Source organism: Phocoena sinus, chromosome 2 (genome assembly GCF_008692025.1).
Source record: "Phocoena sinus isolate mPhoSin1 chromosome 2, mPhoSin1.pri, whole genome shotgun sequence".
NCBI classification, from domain to species: Eukaryota; Metazoa; Chordata; class Mammalia; order Artiodactyla; family Phocoenidae; genus Phocoena; species Phocoena sinus.
Genome location: NC_045764.1, coordinates 43,152,746 through 43,176,850, shown reverse-complemented (window position 1 = coordinate 43,176,850; position 24,105 = coordinate 43,152,746). Strand labels below are relative to the sequence as shown.

The following is a 24,105-nucleotide window of genomic DNA, read 5'->3' as shown; positions in this document are numbered from 1 at the left end:
AATGATTTGATACTGTCCTTGCGGATGTTACTAACCCTCACCCCCACCAATGACATCACTGTTTCCATGGTAACTAATGTACTTTGAAGTGGAAAATGCAGATGGTGGCTTAAAAAAAAAAAGTACAGACAAAATAAGTGATAGAAACCAAGCATGTCACAGTGTAAGCAGTGATGCCGAATGTACCTGCATTATGGGTGGCCAGCTCAGGGACAAGCAATAAATATTTTATGAGAACCCTTATGCTAAGAGTCTATATAACGGTGACCTATCAAATTACATGATTGCCTTTGGAAGCACGGCTGCCCCATTCAACGCATGTGGGTAAAAGTGTGGTAAAGGTGGCGGGGGGGAGGGATAAATTAGGAGGTTGGGATTAACATATACACACTACTATATGTAAAACAGATAATCAACAAGGACCTACTGTATAGCACGGGGAACTCTACTCAATACTCTTGTAACAACCTATATGGGAAAAGAATCTGAAAAAGAACAGATACAGGTACATGTATGACTGAATCACTCTGCTGTACACCTGAAACTAACACAACATTGTAAATCAACTATATTCCAATATAAAATAAAAATTAAGAAAAAGAAAAAATTTACCTAAAAAATGTGTGTGTTCAACAGCACAGGTACAGAACACAGGCTGAGTTTTAAAACACAGTCACATACTTTGTTTTACAGTTAGTTAATGTTGTTATTATGTCTGAGAATAGCTATTTCAGAAATATTTGAAGGCCAGGAAGAAAGGATGCAACTGCTCACAAGAAAGAAGTGGAGAAAACCGAGAGGGAAAAAGCCTCCATTCTTATTTCCTAAATGTAAGAAAAAAGGATAAAATCTCCAGGAAGTGCAACATTCTTTCAGCATAAGGCCCTTTTGGTGAGGCGTGGGTACTTTTTCAGTAACTGTCAGTATTTCATTGTTTGAATGCTGGTGAATGAAGACTTTTCTGGACGTGAAAATCCACGCTCTGAGTTGTACGGAAGGCAGCGAGGAGGTGACAATTCTGGATGGTTTGACATAAAACTAGAGTCTGCTTTTAAAACATAACAGAGTGTTTGATCTGCCCCTGTCAAAATGTCATTCTTAACACAACACTGAACATACTTAACAGAAGCTTCCAGAGGCTCCATCATGTATTCAGTCTCTGTGCTGCGGGAGCTAGTGTTAAGAAGACCATCTGATGACACCATGTCCTACAAACGCCCAAGGAGCTACTTTCTTCTTCTGATGCCTTTGGCCACCACCGAGGACCAGGAATGCAAGTGGAGTCATGGAGCCAGTTTAAAGGCCCAAATCCACGCACTGCTTAGGATCTCACATGACGATGGTTTCGCTTCAAGGATGCTAGATCTTGTCCCATTTTGTCAGCACAGTGCTCTGTGCTTCAGTAAAGCTTCAGATAGAAGTCTTTCCCCAGGACAGTCTCTGTGTGGTCCTGCCACCTAGTGCACGTTGGACTGGGGAGGTGACCCAGCCTCACAGCGCCCCCCCTTCACTTCTGGTTGCTTGCTCAGGCCAGACTACGGGTCTCCCGTTGCTTTGAGACCCCCCCGAGCTACTCTCTTCCTAAAACACCTCTTTCCACAGACCACTTTTTTGCAAAAACCTAAAATGACTCTTTTTTTGCCTAGGAGATTGAGTCTAGAATTCAAGGCCTTCCTTTACTTAACTGTGACCTCCATCCAGTGGGGCCATCTTCCTTCCCCTTCTCAATGGCGGGCCTGGCGCCATGGCCAGAGCCCTTCCCTCAGACATCACCCCTCCTTTCCTGAGAGCACACCTCCCCGCTCCGCTGATGATCCTGCTTTTTCTGTAGGATTCACCTCAACGTTCTGCTCCCCACATCTCCACAAAGGGGTCTTTACATCCAGCCCCTCACACTCACTCACTCTTCCAAGAATCTCAGCCATTGCTCTGATGTCATTTACAAAGGTTTGCAGGAAAGTACCACAATGTAAGCTCCTTTGAAGCGGAGATTTCTGTGTGTTTTGATAGTGGCTGTGTCCTGAGCACCAAGAAGAGTGTCTGGCAAAACACAAAAGTCCAATAAACAGATCTTGAATTAACATGGTAGCGTCACAGAATACAAACACCTTAAATGTTTTAAGGGCAAGAGAGAGAGAAGAGAGTGGGGCTGGACATCAAAATTAAAAATATATACAAAGAGAACTGCCATCATCATTCACAGAGGCTCCATGCCAAATTAATTAAAACATTAAATACTGACTTAAGTGGTGAGGCGATACCATAAAAGAGTGCCTTACTAGTGACCTAATGTAAGCAAAATGCAAATCTAGTCAAGAAAACACTAGCATCCAATGAGAGGGCAAGTTAGGTCAAACCCCAAGGAAATAACTAGACAAATTCTGAATAGAGAACATTCTGCAGAAAGTTCTAGATAATGATGACCTCTTCAAAGAGTCAACAACCTCTTTGAAAAGTCAACATCAGTAGCAGAAAGTGGGGGAATTATCCTAGATTACAAGAGACTGAAAGTTGTACACTTCTGTTGACTGCAGCATTATTCACAATAGCTGAACTGTAGAAGCAACCCAAGTGTCCATCAACAGAAGAATGGACAAGCAAGTATACATTTACAATGGAATATTATTTCAGCTTTTAAAAGGAAGGAAATTCTGAAACATGGGACAACATGGATGAACCTTAAGACATTATGTTAAGGGAAATAATCCAGAGACAAAAGAACAAATACTGTATAATTCCATTTACATGGGATATCCAGAGAAGTCAAATCACAGAGACAAAAAGTAGAACAGTGGTTGACAGGAGCTATGAGGAGAAGGGAATAGAGTTATTGTTTAATGGGTTCAGAGTTTCAGTTTTTCAAGGTGAAAAGAGTTCTGGAGATGGATAGTGGTAATGTTTACCCAACAATATACATGTACTTCACGTCACTGAACTGTGCACTTAAGAATGTTAAAGACGGTAAGTTTCATGTTACGTGTATTTTACCACAGTAAAAAGAATTGGGAAAAAAAGAGAAACCGAAAGTCCTATAACAAGTGAAATGCAAGATCCTTCATTGGTTTGTGGCTGTTTTAGAAAGAGATAGAGGGCTCTAGAGACTGAGCTAGGGATAGAACTAGCAATGCCAGTGGAGCTATTTGGAAACATTTGGAGAAATTTGATAATGTAGCAGGTATGAGTTGAAATTAGGAAATAGTTAATTTATTAGGAGTGATAATAGGGTTGTGGTTTTACAGGGAAATGATCATACTTTATGGAGAGGCATGAAGTACTTAGGTGTGAAGTGTCTTCATTTCTATAGTTTAAAGTTGTTAAAAAGGTACATGCATATCCTTGTGTGTGTACATATATGTATGTGAACAGATGAAGTAAATATGCCAAATGTTAACAACTGTTCAATCCTAGGTGTGAGCGCATGGGTGTGTTCATTGTACTATAACTTCTATTTTTGTTTTGCTTGAGAATTAATAATATAGAATTAAAAATAAAGGTGGGGTAAAAATGCCCACCTATCTCCCAGGGCTACTATAAGGCTTAAATGACATAAACCATGACAACACTTTGTAACCCACTAAACATTCCACACAAGTGAGGCAGTGGCCTTGTACCCATTTTTGGTATCGATGATAAAACCAAGACCCCGATAAATAAATGATCCCCCAACCACGACACTTTCAATAAATATCAATCTATTCTCGGTAGGTCCTATGGAATACTTTTTGAACAAGGCACGTGTAATTTTGTACCAAGGTTTTGAAAAATGTCTATCTGTGGAAGAAGTGAACATTAATTAGAGTGTCTGTTCCCACTGGCACGGAGCTGTCTGTAATCTTGTAGGTGTTGTTATGGCAGAATTATTACATAATGGCCCTTGTTTTTGAGTGGCTGGCTGTTTGGAGTGAGAACGCAGTCGAGAGCTGAGCACGCAGGTGGTAACATGCTGGGAGCAGGGGCCCTGTGACTGGCTCTGGAATGGAGGACAGTTCATTTCCAGAATCACCTGCAAAGGCCATTCTGCACTCAAGGGGAAGGGAAGGGCAGATAACATGGTTCTCTGGCTCAGTGAAGTCATGCCCAACCTTCATGACCTTTTTCCTCAGTTAAAAAATTTTAAAAAGAGGAACAGCAGTGTTCTCTCACAAGGAGTAACATGTTAAAATGATAGCAAGACATCAAACACACTTAAGCACTTGATTCAGCAGTGATTTTTTTGAGGTGCCGTCTGAGGAAAGAGAAGGGCTTTTAGAGCAAACGGAAACTGAGGGACCCAGGATCAAACACTCCTTGTGATCCCTTGGGCAAGTCATTCAACTCCTCTGAGTCCTAGTTTCCTTGGTTGTAAAGTAGAAATAATGGTATTTACCACACAGGGGTGTCGTGAGAGTCAGATCAGACCATGTACACACTTCCTGGTGCACATAAGACCCCCCAAAAATGCCTGTTCCCCTCCCCTCAGTGACTATCTCCTTTAATCTCCTCACACCATTTCACAATTTGAAAAGCAAAACAGAAAAGTCATGAGAAATCTGGATTTATAGCAACAAAACAAAGCTGTAAACGACCTGCCACACAGAAATAACAGGGATAAAACAATGAAATACAGTGGAATATCACGCAGTCTTTGAAAATGAAGTGAGATGCTTCCCAATTAAAATGGTACAAACTTCCACACAAAATCTCACTCGTCCAAAACTTAACCAAAGAAAAAAAAAAGTTAAATCGTAAATAAAATAACCGGGGCTTCCCTGGTGGCACAGTGGTTAAGAATCCACTTGCCAATGCAGGGGACACGGGTTCGAGCCCTGGTCCGGGAAGATCCCATATGCCGCGGAGCAACTAAGCTCATGCGCCACGACTACTGAGCCTGCGCTCTAGAGCCTGCGAGCCACAACTACTGAAGCCTTGTGTGCCACAAACACTGAAGCCCGCACGCCTAGAGCCTGTGCTCTGCAACAAGAGAAGCCACTGCAATGAGAAGCCCGCGTACCGCAACGAAGAGTAGACCCCACTCGCCGCAACTAAAGAAAGCCCACATGCGGCGACAAAGACCCAACGCAGCCAAAAATAAATAAATAAATTTGTTTAAAAAAAAGAAATAAAATATCACCAGTCACAAAATAAATAAGAAAATGAGCACACCCCAGTGTCATAAACTCAAATACTGCCTTCCAAGGAAAGTAAAGGAAGATTCTAGAGCAGACCAGAATGATAGAGTGTAGCAAGCCTCATAACTCTGTAGCCACTACCCTTGGGAAGATGAGCCAGTGACTAAATTAAATTTCTGAGAGTTTTCATTAGTATCACCAATCTGAAGAAAAGCACCCTGATAGGTATCTGTATATTCCTCTTTTTCTCACTGGGGAGGAAACGATGAAGAGGAGCCATGAACCACAAAGCTGACTGTCCCTGCTAGAAGGAAGTGAAGGCTCCAGAGGTATGTAGGGAAATCCAGGCCACAAAATACTGCCCATGGTGACGCAGTGAGTGCCCCCACACAGGAAGACTGAACCCACTTAAAAGGACCTTTACAAGATCCCAGGAGCAAAAGCCAGCAAGCCCACATCTTCTGGCCATGACCAGTCAGCACCCTGTACACCACCTGCTATAGCTCAGCTGCCCTGTTTGCTTGTACATCTTCAGGCTACAGAAAGCATGAACAGAAACAAAAAAACAGAAGAGTTTTTCAAACCCTAACTTGGCAGTCAGGGGGAAGAAAAGAGAAGCTTCAAATTGAGAAATCACTCACACCCAGAACAACAAAAATCTGGGCAGACTCACTCAGGCAAGAACAAAGTGGAAAAAAACAAACAAACAGGCACGGCAGCTGTAAACACAGACTCTTGAAGGAAAGGAAAAAATGAAGCCCTGTATCAAAGACAAAGTATTCAGCCTAAAAGAAAACATAAGCCAAGAAGAGGAGGATTCCCCCTAAAAGATCTTTGAGACACAGAACTTAATATGAGTTCAGTAAACTGAGAACTCAAAGGCAACATTAACGAACAAGCAAACAAAAAGAACAGGAGTGCAAACCAAAGAAATAAACACGAGAAAGTAATGTATAAAATAAAATCTATATGGAACTAAGAAAAGATGGCTTCAAACCAATCTACTGACTAGAGGAAAGCTAGAAATAAACACAGTGCATAAGGGACTAAAATAAGGGATTAAAATAATCAAAGCAAAACAAATAACTAAGGAGTACAAAGACAATCCAACATACAGATAACTGGCATCCTTATAGTAGAGAACTCAGCGTACAGAACCAAGGAAGTGTTCAAAAGGCAATATAAGAAAAATCCCCTGAGGTTAATAAAGAATTGACTCTGTTGACCAAATGAAAACATCAAGTTCCACAAAAATACGGCACACGTTATGCACCAGTAACACATACTGCGTTTAAGTTACATGTCCAATATTAAGAAAGAATTACTCAGGTGTCTCATCTATAAGCAAATAACCTATAAAGGAGGAAAACTTAGACTGACCCTAGACTCTTCAACAGCAACATTCAAGGGCAGAAGACAGTGACCTCTTTCAAGTTTTAATTAAATCTTCTGCTAAATTCGACTGAAATTAAACTTTGCAATTGAAGAACATATATTTTACAAAGTATATCCAGCCAGCCAGCGCGCCATTTTTCCATGTAAGAACAGAAGAACCCTGCAGTGGTATGCTGCTAATGATGAGGGGGAATTACTCCTTCCTCCTCCCAGAATTCATACCTTGATCCATACTAGAGGAACCTCTACCTTCTGGAAGTAACAGACAAAAAACATCTGCTCTTCTGACTTCCTCATTCAGTCCTCCCCAAAGAGGGATGGAGTGACTTATCAAATCAGGAAGACTGAGAAAGAAACCTGGCAAGCTTGCCCCAACCTCTTCCTCTCCTTCTGTGAATGCCTCCTTCAGGACATACATTCTTTCCTCCTCCACGAGCAAAGCTGAGCAGGTGTGCCCGTACAGGGACACACAGCCTGTCACTCTGACTTGGAGTAAAGTCGTGAGAAGTCTGAATCTGTCCATAAACCGCGTTTTCCAACCCAAACTCCAAATGTTTCCATATAAACCCCAAGATGCTATTTTTATACCCCTGTAGCTGGGTGTTAGGTCTACCGCCCAATTGATTCTTAACTGGGGAGAAGAGGAAGCAGAAAGGAAAGTGTGATGATTACTCCCAAACCCCAAATCAGTCATGATTATTTCTGAAAGGCAGGATTTGGAATTTCTTAAAATATTTTTATCTGAACTTTTCTTCATTCTAAAATTCTTCATAATGAATATATATTGTTTTTACAAAAACAGTAACAGAATTTTTCTTTGCTATTCTCTTTTAAAAAAATGTTTCCGGGCTTCCCTGGTGGCGCAGTGGTTGTGAGTCCGCCTGCCGATGCAGGGGACACGGGTTCGTGCCCCGGTCCGGGAAGATCCCACATGCCGCGGAGCGGCTGGGCCCGTGAGCCATGGCCGCTGAGCCTGCGCGTCCGGAGCCTGTGCTCCACAACGGGAGAGGCCACAACAGTGAGAGGCCCGCGTACCGCAAAAATAAATAAATAAATAAATAAAAATAATAAAAAAATGTTTCCTCCAGTTTTATTGAGATATAATTGATATACAACATTGTATAAGTGTAAGGTGTACAGCATGATGATTTGACTTACAGAACGTCGTGAAATGATGACTTTGTGATAAGAACTCGTAGGATTTACTCTGTAAACAACTTGCATATGTAACACACAGCAGTGTTAACTACATTTATCGTGCTGTACATTACATCCCTAGTACTCATTTATCTTATAACTGGAAGTTTGAGCCATTTGACTGTCTTCCTCTTTTTCCCCCTCCCCCATCCCCGCCTCTGGTAACCACAAATCTGATCTCTTTTTCCATGAGTTTGTTTTTAAAGTATAATTGAACTACAACACTGCATTAGTTCCCAGTGTACAATACAGTGATTCGATGTTCTATACATTTCAAAACGATCATGATGTAAGTCTAGTTACCATAAGGTCATTTTCCTTTAAAACCAGGACCCCAGAGAAGAACATCTAATGTTACAGAAAGTGGTCACCATGGTTTAGAGGAAAGAGCAGACTCCAAACAGAATGTGTGGTGTGATCTGATTTTATTATAACTAATAATAACAAGAGTAATATACTGCAGAGAGGCTCAGGCTTACCACTTTGAATGGATTACCTCATTCAGCATTCTCAAGCCCGTTTGAAGTAGGTATATTCATTACTACACCCTCAAAGCCATGAAAGAATGCGGGTGGGTGGACCCAGAGAGACTGAAATGATACCCCCCAAAAAGTCGACAGCGTATCTCCGTGTCGTGGCATTATGGATGACGTTTCTTCTTCTTCTCTTTTTAATGTATCTATAATTACCTGTATTTTCCAAATTTTCAACACAAGTATTCCTTGTGTAATAAGTAAGACAGTAATGCCTTTATACTAAGAAAAACAGCCACAAGTATGAACTTGAAGTTCAAGTTAATGGTAAAGCCGGGTGATGTGGCCACACGGGGCTCTCAGCCAGTGCTTGAACCAGCCATGTGCAGCAACAGGTGTGGGCCAACAGGCCAGGGAGACATTCTGGCCAGACTCCACACACCCTCTACACAGCCTTTGAAGCTGAAGGGCAAAGAGCTCAGTAAATCCTCCACCAGCCTCTCAGCCCTGACGTTATCGCGGCTTCATCCCAGTAGCCAGCTCCGATCCTAGGATATCTTCTCTCTGGACCCTCATGACTACTCCAAGGACGAGTGCCCCCGCCCTGCAGCTTGCCAAGTTCTTCTCAAGGAGAACAGGAGGGGAAGTTTGAATGGCCTCCATCCAATTTTTAAACTGAAAACTGTACGCCCACTTTTTGTTTGGAGACATTTCCTGTGTGTGAACACAGTTTGTTCTGTTACCAGCTTTAAAGTTATCCAGAATTGATACATCCAAGGCCAAGCTAGAGTGTGTTTTCTCTTTAAAAAGTCAAATAGGATAGGACCTTTCCTAAGGTTGGCTCATCTTGCAGAAATCTCATTTGGAGATAACTCAGAGGTTGAATACAGAGGTGCCATTGTGTATGGATGCTACAGCTCCCCCTCCTCTACTGCCCCCATCCTGGTGAGTGCAGCATTCCAGGACCAGCAGCATCTCTCAGCCCCCTGGCTCCGTCATGCAATGCAGCCATGCCTGCTCCTGGATGAGTCTGAGGATGGCCTGATCTGGCTTGCCTCCACATGCTGAAAGTCTGGCTTCAAGCAGCATTTTCAGGCACTACTACAAAGCTGGGTGGTTGGGGGAAGGATGGAAGCCCGGCCAAGAGAGATACCAACGGCCCCCGCACTGCTGACTGGAGCTGAGACTCCCCGGTGCCAGACCTGACATGCCCTAGTATGTGGCTGTGGCCCCGTGTTCCCAGCCTGCCCCTTCTCCGTCAGAAGCTCCCCAACCCCATCCCACGTCCAAGGGCTCTCCCCAGCCGGACTCTTTCAACACTAACCCTAACCTCTCGTTCCCTTAGATGTACCCTGACCAAGATCGAGAAAATGATTTTCCATCTGCAACCATAAACATTCTCCTCAGCCACCCAGACTTACGTCCAACACCACCTCCCACCTTGACACCAACCGTTTGCTTCTATGGTCAGAGATCACACCGCCCTGTGTTAACACGGCTGCACTAGCTTCAAGGCTCCAAGAGGGCCGAGCCACTGCCTGGCCCGGGACCTGAAACAGTCTAATGAATGAGTAATTAATGAAAACATTATAAACACACCATCTCCCCCACTAGGATGTATAAACGCCATGAGGGCCAAGAACACGCCTTACTCGACTCTGTATTGCTTATAGCACTTAAGGAAGTTGTCCAAGTTAATTAGTTTGGCAGAAACCAAGCTGAAGTCTTTAAAAAGGAGCGTGTGCTGAGAAATGCCGAGAATCAGGCAGCTCCCACCTCCATCCAAAAAACACAGAGATGAATGAGATGAGAAGCCAGACGTCTGGTCCTCTTAGAACGCGGACCTGGCCAAATCTGAGACTGGCTGGCACAGCCATAAAGTGTCTTTCACCCTCATCGAATCGGATGGGGCTTCAGGGAGGAGACGGGGCCAGCTGGACATTTTACCAGGCCTGGTTCCTGTGAAGCAGGCCCGGGTGTAAGAGACAGGGGAGATGGACTGCACACAAACACACCCACACACCACATCCATACACAGTACTCACCCACGTGTATTTCTAGGCTTTTTAAAACATGCGTTGCCCTTAATCAAATGATCATCTAATCCAACCCCTGCATTCGCTATGCCCAGAATAGGGAAAGGACTTGTTCAAAGCTACCCATTAACCCAGTCAGGTCCACTCCCGTAAGCCACACCACCCCCATGGAGAGAAACATGGTTATCTTCTTACAGAAGGAAGAACGGATTGTCACAGGGCAGTATTTCTTCAAAGACAGGGCTTCCCGGTTAGAATAACTCTCCAACCAATATCCCATAATCCTCTTACCCAATCCAAAACTCTAAAGAGGGGCAGAGTTTGTCCTTTTCTTTCTTTTTTTTCCTTTGTACCTCAGACTGTTTTAGGGTCCTTTGCTCTTTTTATTCCCTGGCATAATGGGTTGAATGTGTCCCTCAAAAAGACATGGTGAAGACCTAACTCCTGGGATCTGTGAATGTGACCTTATTCGGAAACAAAGTCTTAGCAGAGGTATTTAAGGTCAGATGAGGTCATCAGGGTGGTGCGCCCTCATTAACTACTACCTTATAAGAGGAGGAGAGATACACACAGAGGCAAAATGCCATGTGACCTCAGAGTCACATACTAGAGGGGTGCAGCTGCAAGCTAAGAAACACCGAGGATCGAGGGCTGCCTCCAGAAGCAGAAGCTCGGACGAAGCAAGAAAGAATTCTGCCCAGAGTCTCAGAGGAAGTGTGGTCCTGCCGACGCCTTGATTTCAGACTCTGGCCTCCAGGACTGTGAGAAAAGAAATGTGTTGTTTGAAGCCACCCACTTTGTGGTGATTTGTTATGGCAGCCGCAGACTAACACACCCAGTTTCTTCCTTCAGAAACACCCAGAGAAACACATTTACATTCATCTATCTTCCCACCTCCGGGTCCAAGTCCAGCTCCCAACCCAAGGATTACTGTGAAAGTCACCTCCTCTTTACACACGTCACATCTCTATATATCTAAGGGAGAAAATATAACCCGATTTTGGTCTAACATTAGAGATACCGAAAATGTTTGAGAGTGACCCTACTGCCCTATGAACCCCACCTAGGAAAAGGTTTAAATAAATAGGAAGGGCCAACTCCCCCCACTTCCATTCTTAAATACGATATAATAAGCTCAGAACTGGTCCAGGACAGCAAGAATTAGCACGCAGTCCGTGGTGAAGGATGGGATTAGATCCTTAGGGCCTGTAAGAGGCAAGGGCTCAACTGCCTTTTCCACTGAATAAGGATGGTGGGAAGCCAGCAAAGGAGGAGCTGGAAGAAGGGTATTAACAGTGCCTGTGGGGGACTTCCCTGGCGGTCCAGTGGTTAAGACTCTGCGCTTCCAATGCAGGGAGCACGGGTTCAATCCCTGGTCAGGGAACTAAGATCCCACATGCCACAGGGCACAGCTAAAACAAACAAACAAAAAAAAACAGTGCCCGTGGCAAAAGCCTGGCATAGAATTCCACTCAGCAGTGGTCTGGGTTTGGACTTCCGGAAGCACACCCTCACAGGGGTCTCGCAGATCTGGCTGTGACATCCTGCCAGGGTTGGTGAAGCGTGGCACTGTTGGGGTCAGGGGCGAGCAGACGGAGGCAGGAATAAAGTTAATGAGCAACCAGGAGGCGACAGAGTTGAGCTGACCAGCCTGACCCCCACAGCTCAGCTGGCACAAAGAGAAAGGCAACCACAAAGGCGACAGACCTCAACGCTAGAACACTCAGCTTTCTTTTGTAAGGGGAGGGGGATCTAAAGTGTTTCACTTGTCACATGGAATCATCTCCCTGATGGCCTTGGGTGCCAGGAGCCCTGGGATTATTTTTAAGTGCTGCCTTGGTACTATTATTTTTAGGTAACAAAAGCATTCCCCAATGAAATTCAAACTATCAGAAGACAGATAAATATAAACACATATATTTTTATCTGTTCACTAGATTAAGACAGATAAATATAAATGCATATATTTTTATCTGTTCACTAGATTAAGGATAGTGTTTCCTACCAGGAAACACTGCATCTATTAAAAAAAAAAAAAAAAAGGAGGGATGTTTTAAAAGGCAGTGAGAGAAGTGAGTGATTTTTTTCCCAGCACTCACCAAAACATTATTTTTATTTATATATGTTTGTAATCATTATTTCCAAAAATAAAACTCGTCCTGTTTACCTGCTCACACCTGCTGGCTAATGTGGGCAGCTCTGGAGCACATTTAGGTAAGTTACTTAGCTCTGTGCCCTGATTTTCCTGAAGATGAAAGCAACAAGCATAGAGCTTCCACAATGTAATCTTTAGAAAGACGTAAGAAAGGGAGTCCCAATGCAGGCCAATCCCACCTGTGCATCTTACAAGTTCCACGGGCTGCCTTTGGATTTAGCCCAAGTGCTGCTGGCTGCACGTGCCACTCTGAGCCCGGCTGCAGCAAGGCAGACCTCCCCATTTGCTCTGGAGCAAAACTGCTCCAGGACTTTTCGATCTATTTATACGCATCTCCACGGATTGGCAAAGGTAAAGGGAAGGCACTAATTTATCTCTTTTTGTTTCCAAAAGATATCCTCCCTTGGACTGGCTGAAAAACCCGTTGTTAGCACATTAAGCCTCGTAACAAACACAGTATCTACCAGCACTGGGGAGGCAACAAACATGCCGCGTAATCCATCATGAGTCTTGCCCTAAATTTTTTGCAAAAGAGGTCTGTTTGAAGCTCTTCTATAGCTATTTCAACTGGTCTCATTCTCTTTAAGTCCTTTCCCCCCAGTGCATACCATGGCCAGAAAATAAGCTCCTTGTCTATAATTCAGGAGGCTGGAAATCTGAAACGGACCATGTAGCATGCTGTGCTGGGCACCCCACACATGTATGGCTTTGAGAAGAGGATGGTGTGATGTGCCATGTTGAAACACATGCCAGTTATGCAAAACGAGACAAAGGACATCCCAAGTCCCATCAGGGCAGCGCTTCAGGAGAAGAAATGGCCAAAGGATAAAGCCCATCACGGTTAACAGCAATTTTCCTGGACGTCCCACTGACTGGCATGATCAATCTCTAAAGCCGACCTCGACGGACACCTGCCCTCTACAATCTTGAGAGTTGCGGTGACCACAGACCTAGGCTGAGCCTGTGCACCCCTGGAGAGGAGGGGGGGTGCTGCTGCTGAAGCAGTGGCGGCCAACTTCCAGGGGGTTAAGCTCTACGTGGCTCTGTGGGTGTACTTCAAACAATTCTCTGACCCCAAAAGCCAACGGAGATAGGAACTAATCAACACTATTCTTTATTTTACAGGTTGCGCCACAATAATTGAATCTTACATAATGGAAACAGGCGCGTCCATGCTGCTTTGAGATTTTTATCTTCATTAAGGGAATTCTTAAACACGAGATTTCAGGTACAGTATTTTCAAGCTTACATAATCAGTTAGAGGGCAGCTTTCCAATTTCAACTTGCTTATATTCAAGGTGGTAATTTCTCATTCTAATCAGCTGAGGATGGGAGAACTGCAGCCAGAAGCGGGAGGGGGGCAAAGCCAACAATCAGAAGGAGGCTGCCCATTTCACATAAGCCTCTTCCAAAGGTGGAGGAGAAGGGAGAGACAATAACCATTTGCAAGAACATTTCACAACAGTCTTTAACTGAAAAACACCATTTGACCCTACACCAACCTCGCAAGTGCAGAAATGGAGGTGAAAGTATTCATTTCTACCTTCCTCGGCTTCCTGTGGTCGTGTGAACAGTGATGTAGGAAGGAACTGGCTATTCTACTCCATATTATTCCATTACATTCGCCAGGACTGTTTGTCGAAAGCCTGCTCAACTTCCTATTTCTGCTGACGCTACACAGCCCGGAGCTTAGATGGCTAGGAAGTGACAGCCACGCCAGGCTTTAGACCTACCAAGAAGAGGTTTCAAGGGTTACCTGGACAGCCAAGTTCATTATCCAGACACCCATCCCAAAGGGCAACCTGCCAGGCAAATTAGAATCTGCACATAGTACAGAACCCCCACAGGGAGTGTGGACGGATAGACAGATGGACAGGCAAATGCACAGACAGAAGAGCCAGTGGCATACTCCAGGCTTTTGAATGGACTCACACTACTGCCTAGAGCTTAGACCTTCTGCCACATCCTAGCGATGCAACAGTCACACCCACTGCCTGCCTGGGTGGGTCTGAGGCCACAGTCTGAGGCTCACGACAAAGATTTCAACCAAAGCCAGCCCTAAGGAAATAAGACCCCCTCGTTATAATCAGTACCCTCTGATTCTGTTACCAGGTAACTTAAAGATGCCACGTGGGATATGACATCCCCAGAAGAAGCAGGTACTTAAAGAGCCATTGCCAGGGAATTTATGGTGGAAATCATGAAGGCAAAGGGGAAGAGTGGGCTCACACCTCTCCCCTGCCCCCCCTTCAAACAGTAGGGCTTACAGCAACCTATGTTGCCTTTCGCTTTTAAGTATTTCTGACGAGTGTTGACTGGAAGGGATTCATGAGACTCTTGTTTTAAGTCCAGAAAAATTCTAATGTCCAGCTCTCCTAACTTAAGACAGTGAAATAACTCTTCCCCGCTTGGAGAGGAATGTCCAGTCATTTAAGAAATAGCTGGGTTGGTTACCATCATTTCCACTAAAGAACAAGCAACTAAACAGCCCGTCCGAAAGGGCTTCCCTTTTCAGAAGGGCTCGACTCAGCCACAAAGAAGAACTGAAATAAAGAGCCAATGGCGGAGATTCTGCCCACATCCATTTCCACCCTACATGTTGTCACGAAACACCCAGAAAGAAGGCTCCCCGTGCTCGCTCACTCCACAGCTGTGGCTGCAGAAAGTTCAGTGCTTTAAGAAGCAGACAGGTTCCTTCCTCAGCAAGGTCAACACAGAGCCACCAGGGTTTGGTAATTGGGGTCCTCAGTGTGCATGTTCTCTCTTGTGAAGCCCGTGGCATTTGAACGCGAACCTAAGAACTTACCTAAAATACACACCGCAGCTTGATGGACTGAGAAGGGCCCAGTTCATGCCCTATCCTTCCCAAGGACTGCACTGACCAGGCTGGGGAAGGAAAGATGCTTCTAAAACCACTGATGGGAGGAGAGTGGCGCGTGCAGAAGGTATCCTCCTAAACAACCCCCACAAGCCCTAAGCCGAGATGGACGAATCCGCGGAATGGGCAGCAGGACTGCGCCGAGAGCTCGCTCTGCTTCTGAGAAACCAAAAAGGACCCAGATCAGGGAACTGCCCACAGCTGCGCGTCCGAGCTCTGCTTAGAACTGCAAGAGGACTAAGGTGAAGGCCGTGGGTGCTGCGCGGGACCTGAGCCCTTCCCGGCAACCAGGGCTGAGCTCTGAGGTCACACATCTTAAACAAGGCTGCCTGGAGGGTGGCACACATCCACGACGTTATGTCCCCCGGGCCCCCTCCTGACACTCCAGGCTGCCTTGAAGTGGCCACTTTTCATCCAGAAAAGCAGATCTCCAATTCAGGAAACAGAGCCCAGGCCACACACAATACCCCAAATCCTCGGGTCCCTGGAAGGGACGTCTGCTGTGCCAAGGTCGACCAGTAAGGTTATGCCATTATTGTTAAAGCAACTATTGAACACTACACCCTATGAGCAGCACTCTTTCACGTGTCCTTGTATTTAAATCTCTCAACCATCTATATAAGACAGGCTCTATCAGCATCCTCACTTTTCCAATAAGGATACTGAGGCTCAGGTAAGTCAAGTCATCGGAAGCACGTAAGGAACAGGTCCAGGCTCAAACCTAGGTCTTTCTGACTCTACGTCCAACACTCTCTTCCCTGCCTCTCAGCTGCCTACAAACCTGGAAGACCTACCCAGTCTTCTCCACCCTGTGGCCACAGACCAGAGCAAAGATCCTGAGGGCCTCCCAAAGAGAAGCACCAGCACAGCTGTCCTCCCAGCCGTCTGTGTGCTGTCCCTTCTCTACCCACCTCAAAGTACCCACTGACTGTAAATGGTCAGCAGAATTATTACTAGAGTGGGCTCCTCTCCCACGTGACTGGTAATTTTTATAACATCTCTAAGATGAAATGGATTGCTCCATTTATAACAAGGGAACAAACAGAATTAGCAACTTATTTATTAGTACTTCTTGCTTTTAAAAACTTTTCACCTCCCAGACAAAATGCACAGCAAACTAGGAAATGATTTGAATGTACAATTCACTAAACCAAGACCAAAGCTTGATGGAAATAATTTTATTTCTCATTGGTTGGGGCTATAGTTCTTATGTAAATATGTATAACCATGTCATTGTTATTAATAATAATAGCTAGTATTTATCGAGTACTCACCACATGTGAGTATCAAAGTGCTTTAGATGTACCGACTCAGTTAACCCTCACAGAAACACTATGAGTTTTAAAATTAAATACCAAGGCACAGAGAGGTTAAGTAATCAGCCCAAGCTCATAGAGCTGGCAAGAGGAGGACACAGGAATGAATCCTGGGTCTTCTGATGCTCATCTAATAAGTCACAGCTGCCATGGGTGCTGGCTGTTCTCCACCTGGGAATTTTAACCATTAATTTAGAGCTCCAATCATTAAGCAATACTGCATCTCATATAAACACCTAAGCACTTAGATCATATCAAATACAAGTGTCTTAGAACCACATCAATTCACTTATCCTATGAACCAAAGTCACTGATTTCACTCTTCTTCCTGTGTATCATCTATTTTGCAGACAGAGAAGCAGAAAGCAAAACTAAATTAAAAGAACAAGGGTGCTATCGTCCTGGCCTACAAATTACCAAGGGCATTTCTGAGAGGGAATAAAATACAGGTGACGATTCTTCACCTGTAGACTGGGTTCTAAATCCACATGGGGGACTTTCCTGGTGGTCCAGTGGTCAAGACTCCACGCTCCCACTGCAGGGGGCTCAGGTTCGATCCCTGGTCAGGGAACTCATATCCCACATGCCGCCAAGGTGCAGCCAAAGAAAAATTTTTTTAAGTTTAAAAAATTAAATAAAATAAATCCACATGGGAACCATATAATCAGAATTACCACTGAATGTCCCTTAACCGCCCCCCCCACAAAAGGACAACATACTATATTTGGTGAAATGTAACTCTTTACAAGAACATGTATGTAAACAGATAATGCACACAAATGCACAGAATATAATAGGGAACCTGTATGACAAAATACAGGTGAGTAAAGTGATAAGTATTTTGACTCTGCTTCACAGGAACATGGTTATTCAGTGGTGTGTGCAGCTAAATCTGTGCAAGTTAAACGTGTTTGTCGGGCTTCCCTGGTGGCGCAGTGGTTGGGAGTCCACCTGCCGATGCAGGGGACACGGGTTCGTGCCCTGGTCCGGGAAGATCCCACATGCCGCGGAGCGGCTGGGCCCGTGAGCCATGGCCGCTGAGCCTGCGCGTCCAGAGCCTGTGCTCCGCAACGGGAGAGGCCACAGCAGTGAGAGGCCCGCGTACCGCAAAAAAAAAAAAAAACAAAAAAAACGTGTTTGTTAACTTGGAAGTAAGGTACTGGAGAAATGTTGCTGGTCCAAAGTCTAATTTTCCACCGCAGCAAGCGCTCAGCACCTCGTACACACTCACCTGCCCAGTCACCTGGTGGGCCCTGACCCCCAGAATCCAAGGACCATGGGCAGCTCAGCATGAGTCCCTGTGGCTCCCACAACCTCTGTGGGAGGCCTGGCACAGACGCTGAAACCAATGCCAACTTCTGCTCTCTCTCTGCAACCAGCCAATAACATTCACAGATATTTTTCTCTTTCCCAGGCCTACTTCTATAGGAAAGGCAGCTGTATCCTCGTCGATTTTGCGACATTACACTTACTCATGCCTGGCCAGTCTACTAAGTGAACCTGGTCCCTGGACAAGGCAGCACCCCCAAGCTTGCTTTAGTAAGATGCGCAAGAGAAAGTCACAGAGACCCTCTTGCTCAGGTGGCCTTGGTAACTAGAGGAAACTTCTGCAGCCTCATAGAGAACAACACCATTCAGGCAGCCCGCAAGAAGATGAGTTTAAATGCTGAGCGGTTGATTAGCAAGGCAGGGCCGCTGTGGAGAGGGCTCTGGGCCACCCTTTTTGTAAGGTATCTAAATTTGAAATGGGGAGAGTTACCCAGTTCAGGAAAGAGCCCTTGCTCACTTCACAACTAATTCCATTTCTTCGACTGCTAAACACACAAGAGGAAACCTCCACAGAAACTGAGGTATGTACACAAAGCTGGTTGAAAGGAATTTTCAGAAACAATTTTTTTCCCCTAAATGATTATTAGCTAAACATTTTCAACTAAGCTATAAGAAAAAAAAATAATCAGGGTAATTTTATTTCTTCTTACCTGGGGCTATATAGTAATTATGCAAATGGCAGGGAATTTGTCACTTTGAGTAACCATAAGTGTGTAAAATAATTTGATTAAAGAAAATATAGTTGCCTTAGTCATCATACTAATTTGACAAGGACTTTAAAAATGTCTCTCAGCTGTCTGCTTCTGGGTTAGATATGCAAAAGAAAAACAAAAAAAATCTTCAAAATGATGCTTCTTTAGGAAAAAAACAGAGAAAGAACAAATCCAGCTGTTTCACCTCAGCCATTAATTGCAAGCCCACTGAATGTTCTCAAGCCTAGAAACAGAGTGACTATAAAGCAGTGAGATGGAACCTTGTTGACACAGTCAGTCATTCGTCTCCTTACACCAAAACCTCAGACTTCATTTTTACATAACTCTAAATAGAGTGAAGGAAGTCAAAGACAAATACCATATAATATCGCTTATACTTGGACTCTTAAAAAAAAAAGATACAAATGAACTTATTTACAAAACAGAGTCTCAAAGACATGGAAAACAAATTTATGGTTACCAAAGGGAAATGGGGTGGGGAGGGGATAAATTAGCAAGTTGGGATTAACATATACACACTGCTGTATAAAAAACATAAACAACAAGGATCTACTGTACAGCACAGGCAACTATACTCAATATTTTGTAATACCTATAAGGGAAAAAATCTGAGAAAAATATACATGTATGTATAACATATATATGTATAACTGAATCACTATGCTGTACACCTGAAACTATACTTCAGTTAAAAATAAACTATTTTAATAACTCTAAAAGCTAGACTATACTTCAATAAACTATACTTCAATAAAAAATAAACTATTTATTTTAATAAATAGTAAATCAACTATACTTCAATAAAAAAATAAACTTTATTTTAATAACAATCTGCAAAAAAAAAAAAAAGATAGGGACATGCCCATTCCTGGTTCATAAAAACCTCCTGTGTGCCCCACCCAGAGACTAAACTGGCCTTTTTAAGTTTTCATCCTGAGGAAATTCAAATGTGTTTGCAATTGAGCCTCATCCATAACAGCGCGGAGGTGCCCGAGGGCTTAATTTCCTGCACACATCCTTATCACCTCCAGTCCTCACTCATTTGAGAACACACACAAACCTCTATAGGAAGGGCTACCCTCAGTGAATGGCCTGGAATATCTCAGTGGGTCTCCCCCAAACACCAAGTGCCCACAAAACAACTTTCTCTCTGTGCAGTTCCCATATGCCTGTGCCTTCTCCAAACAGCCCAAGACTTAAGCAGGTGTTGCATCCTTGCAAGTAGGTCAGGGCAGACTGGAGCCACCAGAAGCAACGATCCGAGTAGAGGAAAATTAAATTGTGTTCTCTCTTCTGCACACAGTGACGATCAAACTGAATGGGTCCCTCTTATTATTTTTTTTCAATATTTATTTATTTAGTTTGGCTGCACTGGGTCTTCACTGCAGCACACGGGATCTTCGTTGTGGCATGTTTTAGTTGCAGCATGCAGGACCTTTAGTTGCAGCATGTGGGCTCTTAGTTGCGGCATGCAAACTCTTAGTTGCAGCAGGCATGTGGGATCTAGTTCCCTGACGAGGTTTCGAACCTGGGCCCCGTGCACTGGGAGCGTGGAGTCTTACCCACTGGACCACCAGGGAAGTCCTGGTCCCTCTTCTTAGGAAGAAAAAAAAATACTTCCTAGCCAGTCAGGCAGTTTAAGTGACTACAAGAGACCATCCCTGTGACTGTTGTCTTATCTGAAGCATGATTTCCAGTTAAAACACTGGCAAGGGTAAGAGATTTCAGAATCCACAGCTGGCCCAGGTTGCACCCAGGTCACCTTATCTATATTATCATCATCATCGAGTTTAGGCATCAGGATCAAAGTCCTTCTGTATTTCCCCAGGAGACCCCAGCACCCAGGCCAAAAGTTGCCGGACCCCTGCCTAGCTTAACAATTGGTGGCTATCTCCTATACAGATCTACCTTGAGTTTGGGCGGGTTCTTGAGGGAAAACAGACACACACACACACACACACACACACACTCACACACAGAGTCCAGCTTTTCAAAGTTGCTTCTCAAATCACAGGCAACTTCTAATTCAGGTCTGCAGCTGGGCAGCTTATACCAGTGTCAGCGAAGACACTAGGTAATCTGTCTTTTCAGAAAGAAAACGGAGCAATGAAATGAAGCCTCCTAATATTAAAACAATGGCACCTGGAAAGACGAAATAATAAGGTAGCTACTACGTGGACTCGGGACTCAAATAGGAAGTCATGTCATAGGCAGAGAATTTGCAATCTCCCTTCTCTCCCTGAAAGTAAGCAGTGTTGGCAGGGCCCCAAGGTGTGCCCTTCGTCAGGTATCTGAAAATGCTTCCTCAGAGGGGCAGGCTGATTGCCAGTGTAAAGATCCCATATAACACACCTTGCACATGGACCTTGTGTGTGTGATGGCCTACAAACACAGGTTCTCAGGTTTCCTAAGAAAGCCACCATGAATGGAGAAAGTTGCCTTTCCTGGGAACATCCTGCAATGTTTCATTCTCAAATTAGCCATAAAGAAGTCTCACATCACTGAAGAAACAACAAACTTTTAATTCTACCTCCCAAATAACAGATGAAGAGAAAATTCCCAAGCGGCCCAAAAGAGCAAAACCCATGGCAAGCTGATTCAGTCAACCCTGACAAGCAAACTATTTTAATGAGGTTCAGACGGCAATGGAGAGCCAAGAGCAGCGGAGTAAGGCAGAGACCTGAGCACCTGATGCCTCCACTCTAAATAATAACAATGCATTCAATTTCCTAAGCCCGTCCTCTCCTAGGCCTCCATCTGCTTTCTGCCAGTCACCTGCTGACTCCAGTTACCCTACCCCTCAAACCAGGCTCTCCATTAGCCCAGGCGGGAAATGCCGGGAGATCCCCACCAGGTGGACTCAATTCCTCCTCTGCCTGCCACTCAGCCATTCTGGGATCAGAGTCCACTTCCTATCTCCTGGGGCCAGCCCTGCCTGTAACATCCACCAGCCCTCTACTTCTTAACTTTCTAAAGGGGCTTCGGCCACTCATCCGATCGAAGCCCAGATTCCTTTCTTTCCAAAATCATTGCAAGCTAAAACCAAGCCCATGCCTTATCATTCATGGTGTGAAAAGTTCTGATGGTGTTTGTTTGTTTGTTTGAAGATGTAAAACCTTTTATCTGTAAATGGTGATCTTCCAAATCTGTGTCCACAAATTCCAAAACCCATAACCCTCTGTATACTTCAAGAAATTCAATGTTTGCCAACATTAGATACTATTATACAGAACATGAATAATCTACTCTATTGAACAAAATTGGTTTGAGGCAAAAACTGTTAAAAACTGGAGGCAGCTGTTGATGAACACAGCCCCGGTTAGGTACCACATACTTTGCATATGCTACAAGTACAGACCTACATGTATTTTTATTACTGTGCATTTGCATCTTAGTAATACATGTCTCTATTTTAATATTTTAATGGTCAAATTCCCTCCGAGGACACTCTGATACACTGACCCACCCCCCAAGACACGGTCATCCCCGAGTTCCAAAACTCCGAATGGTCAAATTCCCTCCGAGGACACTCTGATACAATGACACCCGCCCCCTCCAAGACTCGGTCATCCCCTAATTCCAAAACTCCGAAGGCCACAGGTACTGTCCGCAACTAAGTACTCCAACTACAAGTGCATTTTATAAAACAAAAATCTAAACAGAAATGAAAATGTGCTTTTGGCTACAGGATTCACCGGCAGCATGCATGTCGTGGATGCAGCCAGTAACAGGGATTTAAATGCCTCTCACCTGACAAGGAGCAAAGAAAATGCATTTCATTTTCAGAAACCCTGTAAGCCTGTCACCCCGGGAACCGAGCTGAATTTGAACATCCCTCTCTTGTAACCACATAACTGACTTTATCCCACACCAAGAGACCAAGCCTGGTTGTACTTCCCCCTGACAGCAAGTCCTAATTCTTAGGAGGCTGTTTATGAATGGTACAGGGCACCTAGCGACTGGCCCTCATTAACTGCACCCCAAGGCCAGGAAGAAGGGATTAATGGTACCATCGGAAAGAGCATGGTTCTATCTCAGGATGTAGTTGTCCAACAGCCAAAACCTTGTCCAGTTCTATCTCCATCAAACTTGCTCACTAACACTCAAAATCTACGACATTTGATTTCAGTTTCAGGTCAGTAGCCAAGTAATGTCTTAACACTATACACTCTGAAAAATCCTGCTTAGTCAAGACCATACTTGGGTCTGGAAGTGCATTCTCTTAAACCCAGGTTGGGACCACCTGCGCGGGGCAGGAGACAGCGGGTAAAGTAGGTATTTGACTGCTGAGTCATTACAAGCTGTTTCCTCTGGTATGTTATGCACCCCTAACCATTTGAACACTAAAATCCCCCCTCAGAAGGCAAATAAAATCGATGTACCCTGTGCACAATGATGCAGTACCCCCTTGGGAACGAGAGACCACGGTGGGGAATTGAGGTCTAAGAGTGGGTAGCAAAAACTACACAAACTCACAGCTGCTCTCCAGGTATTGTAACTTTATCCCAGACGCTGAGAGATGGCTAACGGATACGGAGTGGGAATATTCCCCCTGCAGCCCCGGCTCGGATCAGGGCCACACTTGGGCGCATTTTACTCTAAACTGTTAAATCCCTCCGTAATTGGTGGATGGAGAAAGCTACCGGAGAAAATGATGCATAATGGATTTGTTCTCCCGGAGAATGGAATGCAGAGTCGAGGACGCATGAGGCTAACGGGCTTTTCTTTCCATGTGCCGGTCACCTGAAAACCGCGATGCTTTCCTCTGCAGGGGGGCTCCTGAACTCACCCTCTGGCTGTGCTTTGGCGGGAGAGGGATGGTTTCACGCCCACCTGCCCGCTGCCTCTCCAACCGGGGTCCCCCCCCCACAGCCCCCGCCGGCCGCGCGAGCAGCTGCGGGCATCAGCGGTTCTGCCGGCTCCCGGTTCGCTCAGCAGCCCGGGCCGGCAGCTCCCCCGGCGGCCGCCTCTGCACCACTAGCCAACCTCCACGCCGGGCGGAGGTCATGCCCGCCTGCGCCCGGCGCCCGGGCTGCCCCCTCCTCCTGTCAGCTGAACACCCGGGAGCCGCGCTGGGGAAGGGGCCCCGCGGTGGAGTTGGCACGGGGACTCACCAGGTAGGCGCCCACCGTGCCCTGCGCCAGCATCAGGGCGCACTCGGACACGAGGAAGATCTTGATGTTGGAGAAGCAGGACACCTTCTTTTTCTTCTTCTTGTTTCTCTGCGCCTCGTCCCCCTGCAGCTCGCCGCTCCGGCCGCCGCCCGACGAGCCGCCCGGCTTCTTCCCCTGCATCCTTCCCCCGCCGCCGCCGCCGCCGCCGCCGCTTTCCCGCTTGCCCCGGGTGTCGGGGCCGCTGCCGGGCGGAGGTGCGCGCGGCGAGGCTGCGTGCTGTCCCCGCCCCGGGCCCGCGGCGGCCACCCCCGTCCTGCCGGGGCTAGAAAGGTGGAAGGCACGGCTCCTCGCAGCCGCCGCCGCCGCCGCCGCCGCGCTCGCCCCCTTCCTC

The 24,105-nt window shown here is 45.4% G+C and overlaps 1 protein-coding gene across 2 annotated transcripts in view; it reads right to left on the bottom strand.

Moving 5' to 3' along the window:
* Window positions 1-24,105, bottom strand: part of SLCO3A1 (solute carrier organic anion transporter family member 3A1) — a 336,511-nt gene extending 312,406 nt beyond the window's left edge. The window contains exon 1 of one of the 2 annotated variants that reach the window (XM_032623298.1): window positions 23,715-24,105. In XM_032623298.1, coding sequence (XP_032479189.1) covers window positions 23,715-23,894 — 180 coding nt within the window. In that variant the 5' untranslated portion in view covers window positions 23,895-24,105. The remainder of the gene's footprint in view (window positions 1-23,714) is intronic. The other variant, XM_032623299.1, reaches the window with a different exon arrangement.